Source organism: Labrus bergylta, chromosome 6, assembly GCF_963930695.1.
Source record: "Labrus bergylta chromosome 6, fLabBer1.1, whole genome shotgun sequence".
NCBI lineage: Eukaryota > Metazoa > Chordata > Actinopteri > Labriformes > Labridae > Labrus > Labrus bergylta.
Genome location: NC_089200.1, coordinates 21,859,042 through 21,880,849, shown reverse-complemented (window position 1 = coordinate 21,880,849; position 21,808 = coordinate 21,859,042). Strand labels below are relative to the sequence as shown.

The 21,808-nt window shown below is 40.1% G+C and overlaps 1 protein-coding gene across 1 annotated transcript; it reads left to right on the top strand.

Moving 5' to 3' along the window:
• Positions 1–6,534: 6,534 nt before the first annotated feature.
• lhx4 (LIM homeobox 4) lies at positions 6,535–18,094 on the top strand. The gene is made up of 6 exons (XM_020631900.3): positions 6,535–6,948; positions 10,803–10,974; positions 12,696–12,898; positions 13,719–13,873; positions 14,539–14,710; positions 15,535–18,094. Exons 1-6 carry the CDS (start codon positions 6,870–6,872, stop codon positions 15,921–15,923), a joined length of 1,170 nt encoding a protein of 389 aa, XP_020487556.1. The 5' UTR covers positions 6,535–6,869; the 3' UTR covers positions 15,924–18,094.
• The last annotated feature ends 3,714 nt before the right edge of the window (positions 18,095–21,808 follow it).

Here is a 21,808-nt window from a genome sequence, read left to right as displayed (position 1 = left end):
AGGTGGGCTCCATGGGGGAGGTTTGGGAGGGACCCTCTGAGAGAGAAACATGGGGCGAGTCACAGATAAAAGGATGGGTGGAGGACGAGGGTTTGATGTCGTACGGATTACATCAAGCCCATCTGAAGGACAACCGATGCTTGATCTTGAGCTTTGAGTTTCCTGGAACGATGCCTTGAATTCCCCTGACTCCTGCCCCTTACCTTCACCCCCAACTTGTCACACATACACATAACACACACACACACACACACACACACACACACACACACACACACACACACACACACACACACACACACACACACACACACACACACACACAAGTAAACACGCTGATCACACTCAAAACCCCACTCCATCCCTTCAACCAAAGCATCAGCACTATGACAGGTTTTGATGGTGAATTAGTTAAGTTAAGGCAGTCGATTTTTCTCACACACACATGAATACACACACACACACACACACACACACACACACACACACACACACACACACACACACACACACACACACACAATAGGCTGATTAATAGCACTACATTAAAGCGGAGGAGCATCAAGGATGACAAGCTGTGTTTGTGACTTAATCAGACTCTGTACTTTGAGTTAGACACATCATGATTGTCAAAATGGATGTGAAATGGATAGTTTGTCCTGAGAAAAATATTTTATTTGTCAGATGTATCCAATTTTTAACATCAGGGTGGAATTATTTTTTTTTAAACTTTGTGTGTTTTTGTAAGAGTTTTACATTTAATGATCTCTTTTTCTATTTTTTAAATCATGACTTGATGTCTGATCTCGGTGCCTCTCTCACACCTCTGATCTGTTAATCTGTTTAACTGTTTACCTGTTTGTTATAGGATTGGAGTCAGCCGTTGCTCTGTGCTGCTTACTGTACCGAAGCCCTTTATAACGCACCATGGAGCCTCAGTGTGCTGCTAGTGTTATGCTGGATCAGACTAACGATGGTTAATGAAGAAGTTGGCAGAAATGTAATATCTGTTTGCAGCTTTGCCAGCCCAAGGTGGAGGTGAGCCGTTCACACTGAGGGCACAGGCTTCAAATCTAAATCAACACACACTCAGGGGAGCGTCTGGTCTTTAATTGCCCAAATTAAGGAGCATGATTTGGGTTTTATCAAGTTAAATGACAATGTGCAGGAATTTAACTTACGGTTTAAAACGTATTACTGATTATAAGTTGTTGTTTTTTTTTTTTTGTTTTTTTTTTGGGGGGGGTAGATAAAAGAGGCCAGTCAATATGATCTTGGTCTCAAATATAACAACGAAAGTGTGTTGGAAATTGTCTTTTCAAGAAGAAAAAATAGGTACATCTGAATGTATGGCACTGTGAGGTGCTTCAATCTTATTTGAGCCTTTGAGCACATTTTATTAAAGTATTTTACTTTTCACACGCAGATTACCTTCTATAAACTTTTTTTTTGTTCCATTCACTGCAAACAAAATATTGTTGCGTTATGAAAGCATGGACTGAAGGGTAAAATCCTCACCTTGCTGCCCCGTTGTTGTCGTCCATAAATTAGACAATGTGGAGTTTTATAGTCGCTCTTCTCCTGCATGCTCTCTGCCTCCATGTTTATTACCTCTCTGCTATTGATATTAAAATGCAAGAGGGGCTCAATGCATTTTTCTGTCATCTCGCTCACCAAAGCTTCCTGCTCTGGAGGGGGTTGAATAAATTATACAACACGTTAATATATGGTATTTGTATATATCACTTCCAAACTAAGCCAGATCCCCTTTTGGTTTTAAACATTCAGCCTTTTAAAGGAAGGAGTCAAGTAGGGTCAGATCCATCTCATTACTGCTGCAGCCCATCCCCCCCTTTTCATGTGCACGCTCATCTGCTGATCTCCCAAACATCTCATCTCTCCATCACTGCGTCTGCTAGTGTTTTCTGTAGGCCTATTGTGTCATTTGTATGAATTGATTTTGGCATATGTGTTGTCTTTATGGTTCTTCTGTACACAGCAGAGAATGCAGAAAACAGCAAGAAGTGAAAGACCCAGAGATCAATACTCTATATGAACTGCATTTAAACCATGATCATAAGCACTCTTCAACAGACCTTTAACTTCTTCTTCTCTTCTGTTTCATGCTCCTTTATGTTCGGCTGTTAGCACATAGCTTACAGGAAGTGTGTGTTTAGTAATCTGGAGAAGATCCAGCACTTGTCACTCACATTGTTTTAATTCACTCAGCAGACATTCTGCTGTCAGTGAAGTGAGAAGATTCACAGCTCACTAACACTGAAGAATCTTGAGTTCATGTCAAGGGGCTTTTGTAAGGTTTTGCTAGTTATAAAAGGTGCTTCAGGTCATTTTACTTAAATACTTATCTTAAAGGTAAATAGCAAAATATAGACCAGAGGAATACACAAATTAAACAAAATTTGAGTTGTTTATTCCCTCTCATAGGACTTTAAAAGTAGCCTGATAAAGAATGGCACACATGTTTTAAAATGTGCTGAATGATCTGTCCTTTTAAAAGTATATGCAAACTCGATTAGCAACATATACTCCAAAAATGAAGGTTCGCTTTGAAAGACCCTATAAACTCCTGTGCCTGAGGAAAAGCTTTAAAAAACCGAATATCATTTGATGCATATCTGTGCTTATATAAAGGAACTTATTAAATTGTATAGGCCACTCTTTAAGAGACATCTGTTGTACATTCTTCAGTCACATGCAGACAATATTTTGTACAGCCTTTTTGATCACTCTACACCATGGCATTTAAACTGATAGCTCCTTACATCAGAATGAGTCATCACCACAACCTACCATGCAAAGTTTTTATATTTGTATTAATTACATTAGCCTATTTGTTTTCCAACTCTTAAAGATGCAGGTCATTTTATCCCAGTGTGCAATATGCATCATGCAGGAAGTTAAACTGGATTATACACCTGAATCATGTTCTTGCGTTTCATAGAGGGTCCCATTTGTTTCTATTAAGTGTGTTGAATGGATTTCATTTCTAAATATTATGGAACTAATTTTAAGTGTATTTATAGAGACAGTTGTAGCCTAAATCAAGTCTTTCGTCGTGTATCTATGCCTGCACAGTAGTAACACTATAGTTATTCGATTCAAATGAGCCCATTACAGCTAAAGGCCGTGACAACGCGTCGCTGTTTGACGACCTGAGATGAGAACGAGTTGCTTATTACCGCCTCGTGCTTGCAGCACAAGGCCAGGTTCAATCAGGGGAATTGGAAAATATCATTTCTGACGGGAATAGATTTGGTTTGTTCAACCAATCTCTTCTACTAATTACCCAAATGGACAGGAGCTGTCAGGAGACAATAACTATTCCCTAATAGAATTTGCCCCCCAAGTGCAATTTAATTTTCTCCTCCGTGCTCCCTGCTCAGGTTTCTGCCTCTCTCCCTCTCTCTGCTCCTCTGTCGGACCAAATGCTGAGGGACACGGTGCCTCTGCTACCTCGTGTTGTTTTTGTCAATGGATGTCGGAGAAAGTGTGGACTGACTGCTGCTGTTTGTCTCTGTGAACTTCGGTTCATACTGCTGACCAAAACAAAACAAAAAAAAGAGCCGAGCAGCATGGATGAAAAGAGAAGGAGGAGGAGGAAGAGGGGAGAGAGAGAGAGAGAGGAAGGAGACATCCGCTTCAGCTGATGTGATTCGGTAGGTCTGACCGCTGCTCGCCAAAGCTGCAGAAAATGAACTTTCATGCAGACACTGGGATATAATGCTTTTAGTTTTTAATGATCACATCAGTGGACATCAAGGTTTGCTCTGCAGCCATCTGCACATAAAATGAACGTATTTTGACGTCATTCGTGTTTAGTGTTGTCACCATATGTAAGATGCAGTTGTTCTATAGACCAATTTTGTTTGTATGGGTGTGAATGACCTCTTCAAAAAGTTGAAATATTGTTAAAAAAAATGAACGCATAAATTCTGTATTCGAAGACATTAGAATAATCAGAGTAATGCATTAAACGGTGTTCATTATAAAGCGAGTAGTGCAGTATGTGATGCTGTGATGCATCATACCCCATTAAAGCCAGTCCATCCTCAATAGATGGATGTGTTTCTGTATTTGTGAATCCTTGCTCTGTAAGATGGATCTGTGAATCTCAGATGTCAGTGAGCTCGTGCACTGAAATATTAGATCTAATTAGAGGTGGCTGGGTCACCGCGTGGCAAAGGAGTCGCCCTTTACTTGAATTATTGCCGGAAAGCTGTTTCCTCTGGAGCTTTTTCCATACAGTAATATCTTCTTATGGACAACAGTCAGTCATTTTACCCGGCTCTGAAAGAGTAATAATAATAATATTATTATTATTTGATAATAAATGTTATCTCATTTTTCTTATTATCTCTTATTGTATTTGAATGCATTGTTAGAGGATTTAAAATGTGTTTTTGGTATTAGATTCAATTTGAATTTTCGCATGCAAAGGCGCTGAGGCAATTGTGCGTAATATTTATGTTTTCAAATATGTCATTACCGCCTCGTTTTCAAACACCATCGAACTATATTTTTACGTGTATCCTAGTATACATATGAAGAGGACAAAAGCGTGAAATGAATGAATTCAACTTCTTTTTTGCAATCTAAAATAGCTGTGTAAAATCACAGCACACCATTCAATGTCCCACTGAACCAGATGTGCGCGCTCACTTCTTTCCACTTTCTGCATTTTGCATCCTTCAATTATTCTAATTGTGTTGCCCTTTAGTGACAGGTTAAGAGCATTTTTATCTGCATTGTTTTCCAGGGCAGCTAAAGGCTCTCAATTCAAACAATCAGAGTAATTGAATAGTTGAATAAATTGAATGATCTTGAGGGGAAAAGTGTATAATGAAAAAAAGTGGGAGCAGATGATTATTTGGGCACACATGGATGGATGGATGGATGAATGGGACACTTGGCCAACAGGCTGCAGCCTCGTATCGGTTGTATAAAGTTCCTGTAATATCCCGGCCTCCTTTTTTAATCAGCTTGATGTGCGTTTTCATTTTAGTAAATTACATTTGAAACATTACCCACACTGAGCAGAGGATTATGGGATTTCTGGTCCCTTCGCTGTATTAGCGGTGAGCAACAATAGAATAAACAGTGCGTTGTTGGAAATACGGGAATAGACGGGAGGATAAATCAGCATGATGAAACAGAGAAAAACGTTGGCTGCTTTGTGTTTCTAATTTGAATTGGACAAACTCAAAGTCTCATTTATTTTCCCGAAGCGCATGACAGACTTCGCAGCAACGCATCTTTTTGTCATCTGTACCGCCTACAGACTCTCTGCAATTGAATTGCAAACTTCTGTGTTATTTTGATATTATATGGAAATATTTACCACGACACACAAGTATTATAAACCTTTAATTTAGGGTAACACAAATATGGGGCCTCTGTTTATCATGATCATGACCTTAATTATTATGCAATAGAACCCGCGGCGGATTGATACGTTGATATTTAAGTTTAAACAAATCTCTATTAATATATATTGTAAAATGATCAATATTACTAAATAATAAAATCCTTTTGAAAATAAGATATAAGTTGTTTTAATATTTTGGACCAAGCTGCTCTTGTGCAGATGTGCTGTGCCCTGGGCCTGGCGCACGGACTCAGTGTTGATGGAAACACACTGCGTTGTTTTCTTTCCTCGCTTGAGGAAAATTGGAAGCGAAGATTGAGTTCATCTAGTTTGAACCAGCGGCCCTCCAGAGGGAATATCTTAACCAAGAGAGCAACCTCACAGACGATGGGCTCTGAAATGAACATTGTCAGGAGGACTGCGCCCAGATTCCTAATCCTACCTGTCATTGAGAGAAACAGCTGCATGGGTGCTGCCTGTCGGGAAGAAGTCTGCAAGTCAGAAGGGAAAGGTGCGCTGGATTTCATTCAGACATGAGGCCAATAATCTCACATTAGTGGTGGGATCACTTTTCAGCTCGTAGCATGTCAATGGCATATTGTCATTTCGCGTTTTTTATAGAGTAACTCCGTTATATCATATAGGCCTATTTTTCATTCCAAATGATTTGGGAGATTACTTTGGTTTATTCCTGGTTCGATTCACGTGTCACAACCGCACACCTGTCAGCCTACATTCATCTTTAAACGATGAAGAAACAAACAGTTTGTTTCATAAGACAGAACCGCTCATGTGTAAAATCTCAACTGTTAGTTGCACATCCAAAACAATCGGAAGTGTTTTGGAAAAGAAATACCATCAACACTCATAGTGGTTGTGTGTAGGCCTATATGTCTGGCCAGCCGTCATCCTCTCTTTGAAAACACGCTTATGACGAATATCTGAAATAAAAAATGACACATTTCCTGATTTTCAGTGAAACCTCCTCCTGCTGTCCCTGGGATCCTCCGGGAGCCACTGCAGTGAGCTATTTATGGTGTCCACATGAACCAGGTCCCGCCTCTCCTGAGACTTTTTCATAAACCGTATCAGACGCCTCCTCCTCGCTTCTCCTCCTTTTTCTTTCTCTTCCTCTCGTGTACACCTATGGAGGATGCTTTCCGTCTCTGGGGGCCTCCTCTTCCTGCGCTCGTATTGGCCTCCTGCGCGCTTCTGCCGTGGTGACGTCAGACCCTGCCACCCCTGCAGCGCTGAATGGACCAAGCAGCCTGTCAGATTCACTCCAAACCTGCTCAGCACGGCACGGACATCACCCCGGGAATAAAGACATTACAGGGATAGAGGGGAGCTGCTGCAGGGAGGAAAAGAGAGGCCTCAACATCAGTACCACCACACTACTTTTTCTACACGAGACGGGACGGGGGAGTGCGCCCACCGTGTTTCGGGTGTATGCGCGTGCGTTTGTCTCCCGGTTTGGATCACGATGATGCAAAGTGCGGCGGTCCTAACGACAGAGAGTCCTGTTAAGAGTTTACCGGAGATTCTCGGAGTGCCACTGCAACGTAAGACATCGTTTTAACCCTAATGTTCTGTCGTTTATCAATGTGAAAACAGGTTGGCGCGGGCATCCTGTGCTGCGGGGTTTCTCTGTGGGGGCTTTGAGTAGCATACAGTAACTCGGCCAAGGAAGAATAGAGGAGAGGAGGATGGAGCTCTCATTCTTAGATTGTCACGTACAGGGCCAGTGATGTGTCATGCTGCTTATATAGGCTATTTCAAAGAACAAAAAGACGCCTTAAATTATTCTGATATTTGGTCTGAAAGCAGAAGATATTAAATCTTTCTAAAAGAGCAATAGGATGTTATCCTTTATAGCGCAGAGGATGGGAATTTTGGTTATTCTTCATAGCCTTAAAATAACAATAACAATAATAATACAATTAATAATAATAATAATCATAATAATAATAGAGAAGATAATTGATATTATTTAAAGCAACAGTATCCATTTTTTTCGGGGTTTGGCTAAAACTTTGATGCATCCTCCGTCAGGTTGTTGGTCATATACAGTGCGCCTTCAGCAGCTGTTAATTTGTAAACGAGCATCGTGGTCAAGAGATCAGACGCAGTTGTCATCACCCATCAGACAAACTCACTCTGACTTTGATTGGCACTCATTACCGACTCCAAGAAATGCCAAACAGACTACATATTTCGTTTCTGACTCTGATTTAAGGCCTATAGATGTCAGTTAATGTCTTTATTTTATATATTAATTCAGTTGATTTCAATGTTGCAGCTCGTTCAAGACTTATTATCTCTTGAAGATAAAAGCAAATAATTATCACAGTTTTTATTCCCACATCAAAGGCGAGAATCTCCCTACATCTGTTCATCCTCGCGTGTTAATCTGTGGCAGGCCCTTTATAATCTGGTAGTGCAACGGATACATCTCAGCTCTGACCTAATTATTCACATGCGAGTTGGTAAAAAATGTACAGATGGATTTACTATAATAAGCCATACCCCAAAACAAAAACAAATAATCCACAGAAAAGTGGGAGAGTCGAGTAGGATCAGTACTAACTGGATTGCACGTTTGCATCAAAACAACAGCTTCCAAATTATAAAGTGAAATATATTTGTTAATTTCTTTCAAGTTATTACTCCACTATACTCAAAACGCAAAAGGTGGTTTATCTTTGAACCGCGTTACTGGCGCATCTTTACCGAATTCAACTGCAAACAAAGCACACGTAAAACATAAAAAAAATGTGATGTCGTTACTGTCATTTACGGTAAACTCGACTAAATGGGGAAAAACGGGACTAGGGCCTATATGTGCTCGGCTTATGCTCTTTGGCTTTGGTGTCTTTGTTTTTTTTTTTAAATGGAGACAGATTAAAAGATTGAATAAAAGATCCTGCCACTCAGCCCTCCCTTCAATTACAGCATTCAGAATGGATTTAAATCTGGATTATTCCAGGAATAAAATCAACTGATAATTCATCTAAACATATTTTAATATCTTGGACAGAGTTCTCTGCTGACTCAGGGCAATTACATCCAAACCATAACCTGAAGGCTATTAGTCCACGAGACAAAGTGTTTACTTCACATTTAATTACCACAAATCATTGAACAATTGGAAATGCGAGAGGCTGCCAGACTGCAATTCTTCTTCTACTGGAAAGAAAAAAAAATAATCTAAAAAGCAAATGTGTTTCACTTCCAGCCTGAAAGGACGGAGGTGATGAGACTGAATGTAGTGAAGAGTGGAAGAGTGGTAACAGATACACAGATATGAAGCACGAGGTCGACCTCCCCCCCCCCCCTCTCTCTCTCTCTCTCACACACACACACACACACACACACACACAACTCTCTCTCTATCTCTCTCTCTCTCTCTCACACACACACACACACACACACACAACTCTCTCTCTCTCTCTCTCTCTCTCTCTCTCACACACACACACACACACACACACAAGCTGGACGATGCACGTTCGGCTCGATCGTTGCCAAGCTCGCGCTGCTTTCCTTTCAGCACCACTTCTCCCTCAGCTTCGTCCACACACACCTCCACCTATTATTGGAATCACTGTCGATAAGAAATAAGAAACACGGTGAAATCCTTTCCTAAAAGTTTCCTCTGTTTTGTTATAATTCCTGCACGGATTCATTTTGGTGACGCAAAATAACCATCCATAGAAACCTTCCCCTGTCTGTGTGTGTGTGTGTGTGTGTGTGTGTGTGTGTGTGTGTGTGTGTGTGTGTGTGTGTGTGTGTGTGTGTAGCTATAGCCCACGTTTAATGCGTCTCTATCCTTTTATAGTAGGCTAATAGTGACAATAGCTATCTGTACATTTCTCTGACATTATTGGTGTGTTAAACGTATTTAATTTAACGCCAATGAAAATCAATGGATGTATGATTTCACATCGCTAACATTTTTTAAATTGAATCGTTTGTTTCAAAACTGTAAGCAGCGTGACTACGTTGTGTTCAGAGTCAGCCTGCACTGACCTCGATGTAGAATACACCGGAAGCTGTGTTTTCTGTCTAAGCTTTAAAATAAAGACGCCTTTGGTTGCTTCTTGAAGGATTATTCTCTTTCTATTTTAATTTAGCATCGCTATGGATAGTATTTGTAGTGTGAGTGTGTGTGTGTGTGTGTGTGTGTGTGTGTGTGTGTGTGTGTGTGTGTGTGTGTGTGTGTGTGTGCGCACGTGTGTAGTGTTTTGCTCCATCCACGTCTCTTATATATTGATTTTTCATTATCGGATATCATGTGTATGTTTGATGAAGAGACGCTGCCAAAGAAAATTGAGTAAAATTGCCCCATATTTACAGAATATTTGTGGAGGATTAAATCCAAAAACAATCACACGCTTTGTTGGTTTTCAGATGCTAGGACGAGACATTTCATTTAACACTGATCACGCATCAGTTCTATGTTAAGGAACAATCTTTTACATCTCAATAACGCAGATTTTGCACACAATTAATTATAAGAGTTTGAATAATCAGATTTTGGGTTATTAAAGGTCAAACTCTATACAGACAGCTGGTTTTCTCGTTGATTCATGTTTTTTTTTCATCTGCATTTTACTGTAGTTTGTTATTCAAAAAAATAAGCTATTTTTTTATTTTTTAGAGGGCTTCAGAGAAACACAGCAACTAAAATAAAGAAAAATAACAATCATAGTGACTGTCAGTAAAACTCTGTAAACATCTCAGTTCAGCACCACGGACAGTGACGGAAACACAAAAGCGTCCTCTTACACAAAAGTAGACTTCAAGGTAGGCTACTTATTTAAACATGGTTTTGTATGTTTTACCCTTCATAAATATAGTAAAGCTAAAAATAATAATAATCTGGATTGACTCTGGATAACTGAATCATAAAATGATGAAACAAAAAAAAAGAACAGGGTAAAAATATTTAAACACAAATTGAAATAAGTCAAAGTGCTTTAGAGACAGCTGAAGGAATAGCCTGCAGATTAGGCTACTGGTAGCCATTTCTACAGCATCATCTCGTACCTTTAAATGGCTTAAAGTTTAATAATAAATTAACTAATATCATTCAGATAGCTTACAACAAAGAAAAAAACCGTGTTGCCATCCTTTCTGCTCTGGTATGTTGTTCTCTTTTAGATAGACCTGCAAACTGTTGCGTGATGTTGTTTAACATCTTTGTTTTTGTGTAGTAGCCTGGAACAAGCTCATGCACACAAAGTGTGATCCAACACATTCCCTTAACAACTGTAGTAGGCTAATGTATGTTTTCTTCTTTGTTATTTTTAAACCTTAAATAGAGTGAACCCGAGATTGAAACTCGTATATCCATGGTTATCAGGGTTGTTAATGACTCATGTTTGACCTGGTGCTCCTCTGTCTGTCCCAGCAGAGATCCCTCAGTGTGCCGGCTGCAGTCAGCACATCCTGGACAAGTTCATCCTGAAGGTGCTGGACAGACACTGGCACTCCAAGTGCCTCAAGTGCGCCGACTGTCAGACTCCGCTGGCGGACAAATGTTTCTCCCGAGCCGGAAACGTCTACTGCAAGGAGGATTTCTTCAAGTTAGTGCACATTTTCTGCTTCGCCTTCTAATTTCTCTTGTCCTACTTGACCTGTTTTATTAACAGTTCAATATCCTTTCATCCTCTGTTCTCTCTCTCTGTCTTTTTTTTTAAATGTTTTACTGCGTTTGTTATTTCACCGTTTTCAGAGCGAACAGGGAAAATGAGTAATGTCCACGTTTTGTTCGATACAATCAAAAATACATCGACATTTTGTTCCATTTAATCTCTAAAGTAGGGTCTGTGAGGCGGGAATATCTTAAAGCCATTGTACAATCGACGTTTTTTATTTTAAAAAAAGCTAATAAGGCTATAGTTCATAATTCCATCTGGTGAAATTTGCAAACAACGTGATGCTGAAATAGTTCTTCAGCTGAATCATTTCGAATTTGCATTCAGCACAAGTCAAGCGTTTCTGCTTGGTATTTATTTAATTTGATTTTTTTTATTATTATTATCTTTGTCCAGAGTTTTTACAGTTCCCTTTGTATTTTTTTGAAAGTCAAGCTCTCTGTTACTAAAATGAATGGTTGATGAAAGTCGTCGATAGTCGGTAGTTATGTGTTAAGATATGCGAGTTAGTCAATTAATAGTAAGACGAGTAATGATTGTTTGGATTGCGTTTATCAATCATTTTGTCAATTGTTAACAAATGTCACATTTCCTTTTCAAGCTAGATTTGTTTATTTATTTTTGAATTAATATACTGAATTGCTATTCATAATAATTATTCACGTTTCACTCTTTACATCTCACTGACATATGAGGGAAAAAAATGCTTTTAATACCTTTTTCTTTTTTAAATAAATCAACATTTTGGTCCATTGTACCGTTTTATTTTCTATCATTTCGTAACTCCTTCTTTCTGTCTTTCTTAAATTTGGTTCTCAGGCATTACAGAAGAAAATTGAGTTTGACTTTTATCCAAAAACAGGATCAGCAGATCTGGGCTTTTTCCTAAATCATGTTTGAAAGGTTTTAATGCTCAAAGCTTGAATGGGACCTAAAGAGGTCCGCAGTCTCACTGGGGTCTAACTGTGTTAGGTGACCCAGGGGACAGATGGGGAGTGGGAAGGGGAGTGTCTGTTTAAACTGTGGTGGGGGACCAGTATGTCTGGAACAAACACATGTTTCAACATAGAAACAGACAGACACACAGATACAGTGGTGTGCTTACCAGCAGCGATTTGAAGGCCTCACCTTGCTCTTTTTTTATTTCAGTGGGTTGGTTGTGTGATTTAAAGCCCCTCCTGAGTCAGTGTTTTATTGGATCTCCTCAGGGTGTGTTTACTGCGGGCACCCCTCCTCCTCCTCTTCCTCTTTCTCTTCCTCCTCCTTTTTAGTTCTCAGTACTTCATCTGCAAACACATAAACATGCAAACATGCTCACATACTCACAGATGTGCACACACACCCAGTGCATTGATCCTTTCTATCCATCAGCCTCAGACAGGTCCATCATTAACAGAAATGCATTCCAGTGCTGATTTTACCCGCTACAACAGCTGGAGCTTAGACTATTAATGCAGACACTGGGCCATCATTCTTGGCTGCAGCTGAAGAAATAGCTGTCTAGCCTGTGAAATTTTAATCTCAGCTGGTGTCATCATCTCCATCAGCCTGTAAAATGGGTATATAGAGGAGAGGGATGTCAGTCTGGTGTTGCTGGTGTTAGCATTAAATGTTCTAATGGCATCTCTTGTCCTCTTTTTCTCCTGCAGACGTTTTGGAACAAAATGTGCGTCGTGCCAGCAGGGGATCCCTCCCACGCAGGTTGTGCGGAAGGCACAGGACTTTGTGTATCACCTGCATTGTTTTGCCTGCATAATGTGCAGCCGACAGCTGGCCACAGGGGACGAGTTTTACCTCATGGAGGACGGAAGGCTGGTGTGCAAGGTGGATTATGAGACGGCCAAACAAAACGGTATGTCTGTGTTCATGTAAAATCTGTAAAACGCAGTCAGTTTGAAAGGAAAAATAAATCAGAGAGAAAACAATCTGTTTACAAAGAAAAACACATGTTAAAACTGTACTGAAAATATTTGATCCAACACAAATGATTGTCTTTGTCCATGCATACATCCATGGTAGTGTGATTGTGTGCTAAGGTTTTTCTTGAAATTTTATTTAACGTTAATAAAGGTGCTCAAGATAGCAACAAATACCTCTTTAAACCAATTTATATATGTACTTTAATGGAAGGAGGTTATTGTCTTTCAGTACCTTAAAGTCGATCAGCCTAAATATTTCTTGCTTTTTTGTTGATTTAACATAAAAGAAGAAGGTTTGTTTGAATAATCATGACTTGTTTCATCCATGCAGTCAGAGGCCGGCTGGGTGATCTCTAGTTACATCAGATCCACAGCTCTCTGAACTGCATAATGTAGAGAAATGACTCCTGACTGTAGATCTATGTTGTTTGTCATCTGGGTAGTGATGCTGCCTCTCTCCCCCCTGTCTATTGAGATTTCCATGCATCTCTGATTGATTATGTAAAGCGGAGCAATGCTCTTATACTATGCGTCCCCAATAACTCCGCTCCTCTGGCACTCTGACTGGATAGATTTATGTCCTCTGCTGTGGGAGCGGGACAGATGCACAAGGACAATAATACGCTTCCATACATGACCATTCACTTCATTTAACACACATACACTCAATGCAAAGGCCAAGGGGGCACTACCTGTTAAGGCACTGTGACAAACGTAAGAAGGAGTCACTCACTCTTTTATTGGTGTTTGCAGACGACTCCGAGGCGGGGACCAAACGACCAAGGACCACAATCACGGCCAAGCAGCTAGAGACCCTCAAAAGTGCCTACAAAAACTCCCCCAAGCCGGCGCGCCATGTCAGAGAGCAGCTGTCCTCAGAGACGGGGCTGGACATGAGAGTGGTGCAGGTACAGAGGTTTTTTCTTTTTCTTACCTCAGGTGACTGCAAGTGCCTTTAAACCTAAACGTGTTTTAATTACAGAAGTTCAATGCTGATCTCTGCATCTTTAAAATGAGCTTTTAATTATTAAGCTTCCTCATTATTGTTAAGCAAGCACTCAGGCCTGTATTATCAGCGCTTTCAGATTTTGGAGAAGCATTCTTTAATTGAAAAGAGGAAACAGTAACTCACCATTTAAAACTTGTTTATATATTGACTTTACTGGAAGGTCTTTATATTGTCAGCCTAATCTTTCTTTCTTTTTTAAATTTGAATTATTACTGAATAGTGAACCTTTTTGATGTGAACAGTCTTTTTGACTATATAATGATAATAAACATTATAAGGACAAGTAGACCAAGATGGTCATGCTCTATATGTACGTTTTATACTTGCATGTCAGAGGATGTGAATTCAACCCTATTTGTTAAAGTGCAAACAATTTAGGAAACAATTTTCAGACAAAATGATTTGAAAGGCTTAGCATCTGAAATATTAACATTGAATAAACTAGATTAAAGAAAAAAAAGGTTGTTGTTTATGGTGATTATCTAAAGTAATATTTAGTTGTTTCTAATAATTACAACATTCATTCTAATTTGTTGGGATGCTAATTTGTCTTGTCTCTGTCAGGTTTGGTTCCAGAACCGGCGAGCGAAAGAGAAGCGTCTAAAAAAAGATGCAGGACGACATCGCTGGACTCAGTTTTATAAAAGTGTTAAACGCAACCGAGGAGGGACGAAAGTGGAGAAGGAAAGCTCGGCCGACGACGCAGGACTCAGTGACAGTGAGCTGAGCTTCAGAGGTACGCACTGGGGTGGGGTACTTCAACCAACCTTACGGTTATGGATGAAAGAGATTTCTGGAAGGGTGTTGTCAGTCTTGCTGTGGTGCTAATGGAATTAAAGGAGCCTACAAGCAGCTGTATGACACAGTTATAAACGCAGCAGCACTTGAATGTGTTTTGTGTCATTTAAGATGCTTTTGTGTTCCCTTTCAGTTATTTAAAAGGGAAATCTCAATTTACATTCTCCTCACACATCCACCGTGTGACGCATCCTGCTGCCTCGGTTTGTCGCTGTGATGGAGCTTATTGGAAAAGAGAGAGGGCCCTTAGTGGGATGCAAACGGCGTTTTAGACATCCCTATGTTATTTAATGTTCACAGAGCCCGTTTTGGATCGTCATAAAAGTCTTCAAGCCACTTTTAAAAAGAAGACCATTTTTATGAGAAATGAAAACATGGTGACAGAAACTCTATAAAGCCTGTGAGGCTTTTAGCCAATTAGAGAGAAAGTACTGTGAGGCTTTGTTGTTATTGAATCTACTCAGGAAGGGATGGAAACAAATGTTTGGTGCTGCAGTAATTGCACATATATAGACCTCCTTTTCTGAGAGGAATGCATCATTTCTCACTGACAAATGCTTGTTAAATATTTCTGCAGCACAGTGGTCCGCTTACTGTTCCTTCTTTTAATCCACATGATGTTGTCACATTAAATCTCCCTCATAAAAGCACTTAACTGTATTGAAATATAACAGCTATATAATGCTCCTGCAGCTGACAGCACTGAAGATGTGTTTAAGTCTTTACTCCCCTTCATGCTTAGTGATGATCTCTCCTCCACAGATGATCAGGTCCTGTCAGATCTCGGACACACCAACGGCCTTTACGGGAGTGTTGGTGACGTGACCAACAGCGGGGTGTTGAACGGCGGCTTCTCCGTCGACGCGGCGGGACAGCCGTACCACGACATCAGAGCAGGAAGTCCCTACGGTCTCCCTCAGTCGCCCTCCTCCATCACCTCTCTGCCCGGCCACACCCCCCTCCTCAACAACCTGGGCTTCAGCATGGACAGTCTGGTAGTGCAGGGCGGCCCGGGTGGCGTGGGACAGGCGCTGAGGGCCATGGCGGGGGGCCCTACCTCGGACCTCTCCACAGGCAGCAGTACAGGATATCCCGATTTTCCCACCAGCCCCGCCTCATGGCTGGACGAGATGGACCATTCCCAATTTTGAGTGTTTAACCTGGAAGAAGATCGCTGTGAGGATACAACAAAACAGACCAACATGGCTCTTGACTTTTCTTTCTATCAACCAGCGAGACTGGTCGGGATGTGTAGTCTGGACAAAAGCCGTGTAAAGCCCCTCCACACGGCTGAATGTTCAATCTCAAACCTGTATCATACAATCTTCTGTCATCACCTGACTTTATTTTGTTCACCTGACTGGATTTCAAATCAGTCAAAGGTTTTTTCTTACAGGGAAGCCCCATAATACACCCTCATTGTCTAACGGCTACGACATTAGGGTTACAATCTTGATCTCCGTCCCTATGAGAACCAGGAGGCACCTGCATGCTTCTGATTGTTGATGCGTAAGACTGCAGTCCGTCTATATCAGAGCCTTTACATTGGCGATGCACTTTACTCTCCTCCTCTTTTTCTACACGTTTGGACAGAAATGCAGAGAGAGGAGGAGCAAGAGGAGAGACATATGCACAAGGCAAAATCACAGTGTTTCATTGGGAGAGAAATTTACAAGAAGAGTGGCACAAGTGTGATTTTTGAACCATGCTGATGTTTTTTTATGAATTGCAGAAGCTTACACGTTATTAGGAAGTAGGTGGTCTGTCCGTCCCTCTGTCAGTAGTAACTGATGTCTCCTCTGTTTGAGTGAAGCGCACACAGCTGGTCTCTTCTATATTTATAGTTGCTTGACTTGTTCTTGTCTGTTTAAAAAGCTGTCTGAGCAGACATCTGTCAGTATTGAGTTATCTCTGTCTGGACTCAAAAGGGATCAAAGATAATGTGTTGGAGGAGAGTCAAGAAATTGAGGGTTTGGAGAAATGTAACTTCGGTTTTTCCCGTAATATATCACACATCTAAATGATTAATTTATTTTTTTTAATGCACATTTTACAGATTGTCACAGATTGGTGTCACAGTAATATTGGTCACACACATTCAACTCACCAACGAGTATTAGCAGGAGCACTGATAAAGATGTGCTTTGTGTTAGCTTTGCAGTCTGATCAGAGCTTCTCTTAGTAATCTACTCAGTCCAGCAGAGTTCCAGATTTGCTTGCGATCAACCTACTTACTGACCCCAGATGTATTGTCAGTCTGTTCTCTCCCCTGCCTGGCCTCCATGTCAGAGGGATTACCACAGAGCCCCCCACTATCAGAGCTGATTCTCTGCTGTAGCTTCACTGCAGGCGTGATTGCTGAGCTGAACTTACTGTTCAGGCCTCAACAGCTTCATCTTAAAGCTCGTCTGACACTGAGAGAACTACTGTTGTTTCTGTTTCTGTGGAAATGAAACCTCTCTTTCAGATGATAGGTTTACCTGTTGAGCATGTCAAACCAGTCAATTTAAGAAAAACAAATCTCATCCATGTGGTCATCTATTCTTCTGAAATTTGTCAAGTCCTTTTTAATTGCGCATTCTACTTAAGAGTCCAAAATCAGAAAGTGATATCATAAAGAAAATCAGGTAATACTTTAGATTAAAGCCTACAAATTGCAGCATAACTATCTACTTAATATCTACCATCACTCATGTTCAGATTAAATCCAAGCAGGTATGTGTTTAAGAAGGATTTCCCACTCTCATTCTTTAAATTACACATTTTTGAATGACTAAATATCTTTGTAGTAATCATGGATTACATTAATTTTAATTAATAAATGACAAAACATTTATAATTAGGGTAACAGTGTTGATAATACAAAGAATTAGTTGCGGTAGAGTGTATTTTTAAAATGAAGGTACTCTAAAAAGGTTTAAATTATGTAGTGTGTAAAGTCATTTAAAAAGTACTGAGAGTATACATACTCACAACGCAGCAGATATTTTGATTTATACCTCCTTTGCACAAAATAAATACCGTGTCATTTGTGGGCTTTTATCTGAAGTGTTAAGTGAAGATCATACACGAACACACGAGCAGGATGATTATGTTAAGTCTGTGTTGCCTCAGAAGTTTGCATCTTAATTGTTGTAAATTTTGTACAGTTTGAAAACATGTTGATCGTCTTGTTTCATGAGTGCTATTTATTATTGCCATGTGTCTTTGAAAAAGATGTAAAAGAGAGCACTGACTTTATTCATTTATGCCTTCTGTGTAATGGTATGAACCGTGTACAGTCAAATCTATATGAGGAAAATAAAGCTGAATTGTCTTTGGGTTACCCTCGAGTGCTTTTCTCTTTAATAGCCTGGGCCTGCAGTGATGAATGTGAGAGTTAAGATTTTCAGCTGAGCTTTGTTATCAATATATCAAAAGAATAATATCCTCTTTAGGTGTTTTTATTATTTTGCCTTATCGAAGCGCTCTTAAAGCGAGTTAACCCTCAAATTCATTTACCCATTCAGAGCATTTACCACACACTTAGACCTCTATTCAATTGTGGAGATCCATTTAGTACCACCAACAGACAGTGGTCAGTCAGTTAACAGTGATTGATGCTGCTTTCCTCTCTCGCTCTCAGAGTGGGGGGTGACAAGAGAGATGCATGAGCAGGGAGGAGAAACAGAGAAAAACAAGAGGAGAAACAGATTCCGCCTGGATTCACTGATCCTCTCAGTGCTAAAGACACACAGCAGCAGATTGCAGCGCTGGGCTGTCAAATCTCTCCTTAATCCCTGTGCTGTTAACTAATTGTGGAGTGCTTTGTGAAATATGGTCAAATATGCTTTGTGGTTAGGCAGAGAGGGAATATGGCCCATATGCCGACAGTTAGCTTCTATGTCAATATATCTGGGTGGTCTATAGTCAGGGTTGTAGACAAGACTTGAAACCACTGAGATCATAGGTCACATTTCCCTAACACACACTACAAAATTAAGAACTTTTCTTCACAAGCAATATTTTATTTCTAGAGATTTCGTTCTGCATAGTGAATGGTTTTAAGGCAACCTGTGGCCCTGGATTTATTTTTCTGGTGTCAATTAGGTCAGAGTTGACATTATATTTGTGGATAAGACTGAATCTAAACACGAGTCTATAGCCATGCTTGTGCATGTCTGAAGATATCATTAGAAACTATACCAGACTTCATGGTGATTTAGTTTTTTTGTATTTTTGTGCTGGTCACAAAGTGGTGGGCTGACCAACAACCAGGCAATCGATTACATTACACCAGTACCAGGGCTTCAGAAATACTTATGACAGTTGAACAGATGGGATAAGAGTTATAAGCACAGACCATGAACCTCAATATCACAGCTGGGCGCCTCATTTCTCTATCTCCTTATTTTCTGCCTTCTCTCTATTGTTGTCTTTTCAATAAAGGAAAACAACACTCAAATCATTCAAAGACAAAGAAACTAAATATCTTACTCGTCAAAATCCTCAGAAGTCTAGAATTAGTGAGTGCAACAAAAGGTTTGACCTCATCGGTCTAAATTCCAGCTATGGCTCTGATCAAATGTGTGTGTGAAATAATAATACTAGCTTTGTTTGTGTAGAACATTTAAAGATAGGGGTTCACAAAGTGCTTTGACAGACATGTGGTGGTATACATGAGAACCCAAACACAAAAGAAGCCAATCAACAACAACAACAAAAAAAAGGAGCAAAAGAACCCATACAAAAAATCTGACCAATATAATGAACCTTGACATCACAAGAACCTAGCTCCATAAATAGATATTGTTCTGAATGCGGTGTCTTTATTGAGAAAACCTCTCAGGTTACAGTGGATTTATTCCCTTTAACTATTGTGTTGGCTAACTATGCATAGAATTATAATGAAATTACACCACAGAGTACATTTGTATCAAACTCATTTGTATGCAGCAACGTGCAGCACTTGTCTAAGAGCACGCAAATGTTACCCAAACTTAAGTGTTATCGATTCCTTTCTGTTTTAGCTATTCCTGTTTCATTATAAAAACAAAAAGCAGAGAGTCAGCCTTGTTGGAGTTTGCACGTTTGCATAAAATGCTACAAATTGAGCCGATTTTTATATAAGCATTGATTGGCTGGGCTATGGGCAATAATGGATAGGCTCTAATAGTACTGCCTTACAAAGATAAAAAGCCACATGGACAGTTAGGATAATTTACACGCCACTTACAGCACTAGTATACAAATAAATCTGTGGAAACTCCACCACTGTTGCTTTTGCGAAGATGACAAACACGAGCACAAATGCCATTATCATTGATCGCCAGGCTTTTATTACAAACTTCCTGAAGGAAACTGTTTTTTTTCACTCGTCTGAAGCAAAACAGAATAAATTAACATGCAAAATAGACGGGATTTGTTTTGCGCTGAAAGTCAATCTTGCAGCTTGGAGACAGGGCATTTTTCTCCCCAAACGACTCCATCGGGCCTGCACTGAACAATGATCCACCGGATGACTGAGTGAGTCTTAAAGCGGGGCTGGAGTCAAACAGAGGCCTCTCAATGACACCCTCAAGGTTGTGAGCTCAATGCTGTTTTAATGTGAAACCAGGTCTTTTCCTCTTTATAATTATCCTGCGGCTCATATTGGACAGGTACCCAGAGGAGGAGGGTCCATGAGCCAGAGGGAACCGTGACAAATACTGCTGTGATGATTTATCTTTGGAAATGCTAGACTTTCACTTCTACAATTATCATTATCAGTCAAGCTTCTATAACATCAATAGTTGTTTTTGCTAATATTAGGCATGTTTGTTTGTCGCAAAGCAAATAATAGTTGATCATCTGAAATAAATGGTTACGTTTGTTGCAGCATGTACCTGCCCCTGTTTGTTCATCCATTTCTCTCTGTTGTCTTTTTTTATCTATCCCTCTTTCTCTGCATGGCTCTGGTTCTGCTCAGGTTTCTGCTTGTTGGTCCAGCTCCTGCTCAGCTCATGGGGGATTAATGTTGGTTCTCTTTAAATAATATAATGAAGAATGCAGTCTAGACCTGCTATATTTGTAGTGTCATGAAATTACCTGAATGATTTTGTGTATACATTTAAAAAAAATTGATTTATTGAGGTTTGCTGGATTTACGGCCTTTATCTTCACTGTAGTTTTCTACTGGTTTACGTTCATATGACATACAGTCGATGCTTTCAGAGTGCCGACCAGACACCTTAATATTTGTTGGTTCATCTTAAGTCTGACAGCTCAGATCTCCAGTGTTAAATAATATAGTAGTAACACTTATAGTTTATAGTTAAAAACTACACAGAGACTTACACACAGGCATATCAAGTCCTGGACAGCAGTGAATGAGCCTCTGAGTGTAAAGTGTTTCAATGAGGGATTTCTGCTTACTGTTGGGTTCCCAGCCACCCTGCTAAATGTGGGTGTGTAGGTGTGTGTGTGTGTGTGTGTGTGGGGGAAGATGGAAGCAGGGGTGGGATGGGGTGTGGTGCTGGTAAAGGGTTGCTTTAAGAACTGCAGGCCAAGCAACAACATGTTATTGCTTTTACAGAGTAGAAAAGGAGTAGAGAGGTAAACGAGGGAAGAGATAGTGTGCAGAATGGGGCTGAGAAAATGATGGAAAGAGGAGTGATGAGAGAGATGGGAACGAGAATCAAAGGAATCAATTAAGACACATAAACACAAACACATCCATCATAGATAGATTACCCATCAAACACTGAGCAAAGTCTGAAGCATGTGGAATCAGATGACAAATTGACTATTATTGGGGATCTGTTATCCTCATCCCATAAATGAATGGATTTGGAAGAGAGTGATCATGAACCTAGTCGAAGAGTTTAAGTGCAACTACCGGTACATACCACTGTACTGAGATGATGTACTCTATCTAGCACGTCCAGGTTACTCAAAACCAGGATGAGTGTTGTTTCTGAAACCAGAATTAGGTGAAATACCTTATCATAACCAAATGACTTGTACACATGGAAAGTATTCCCTAGTCCACCCTTAATTAATACTGATTGAACTTGTC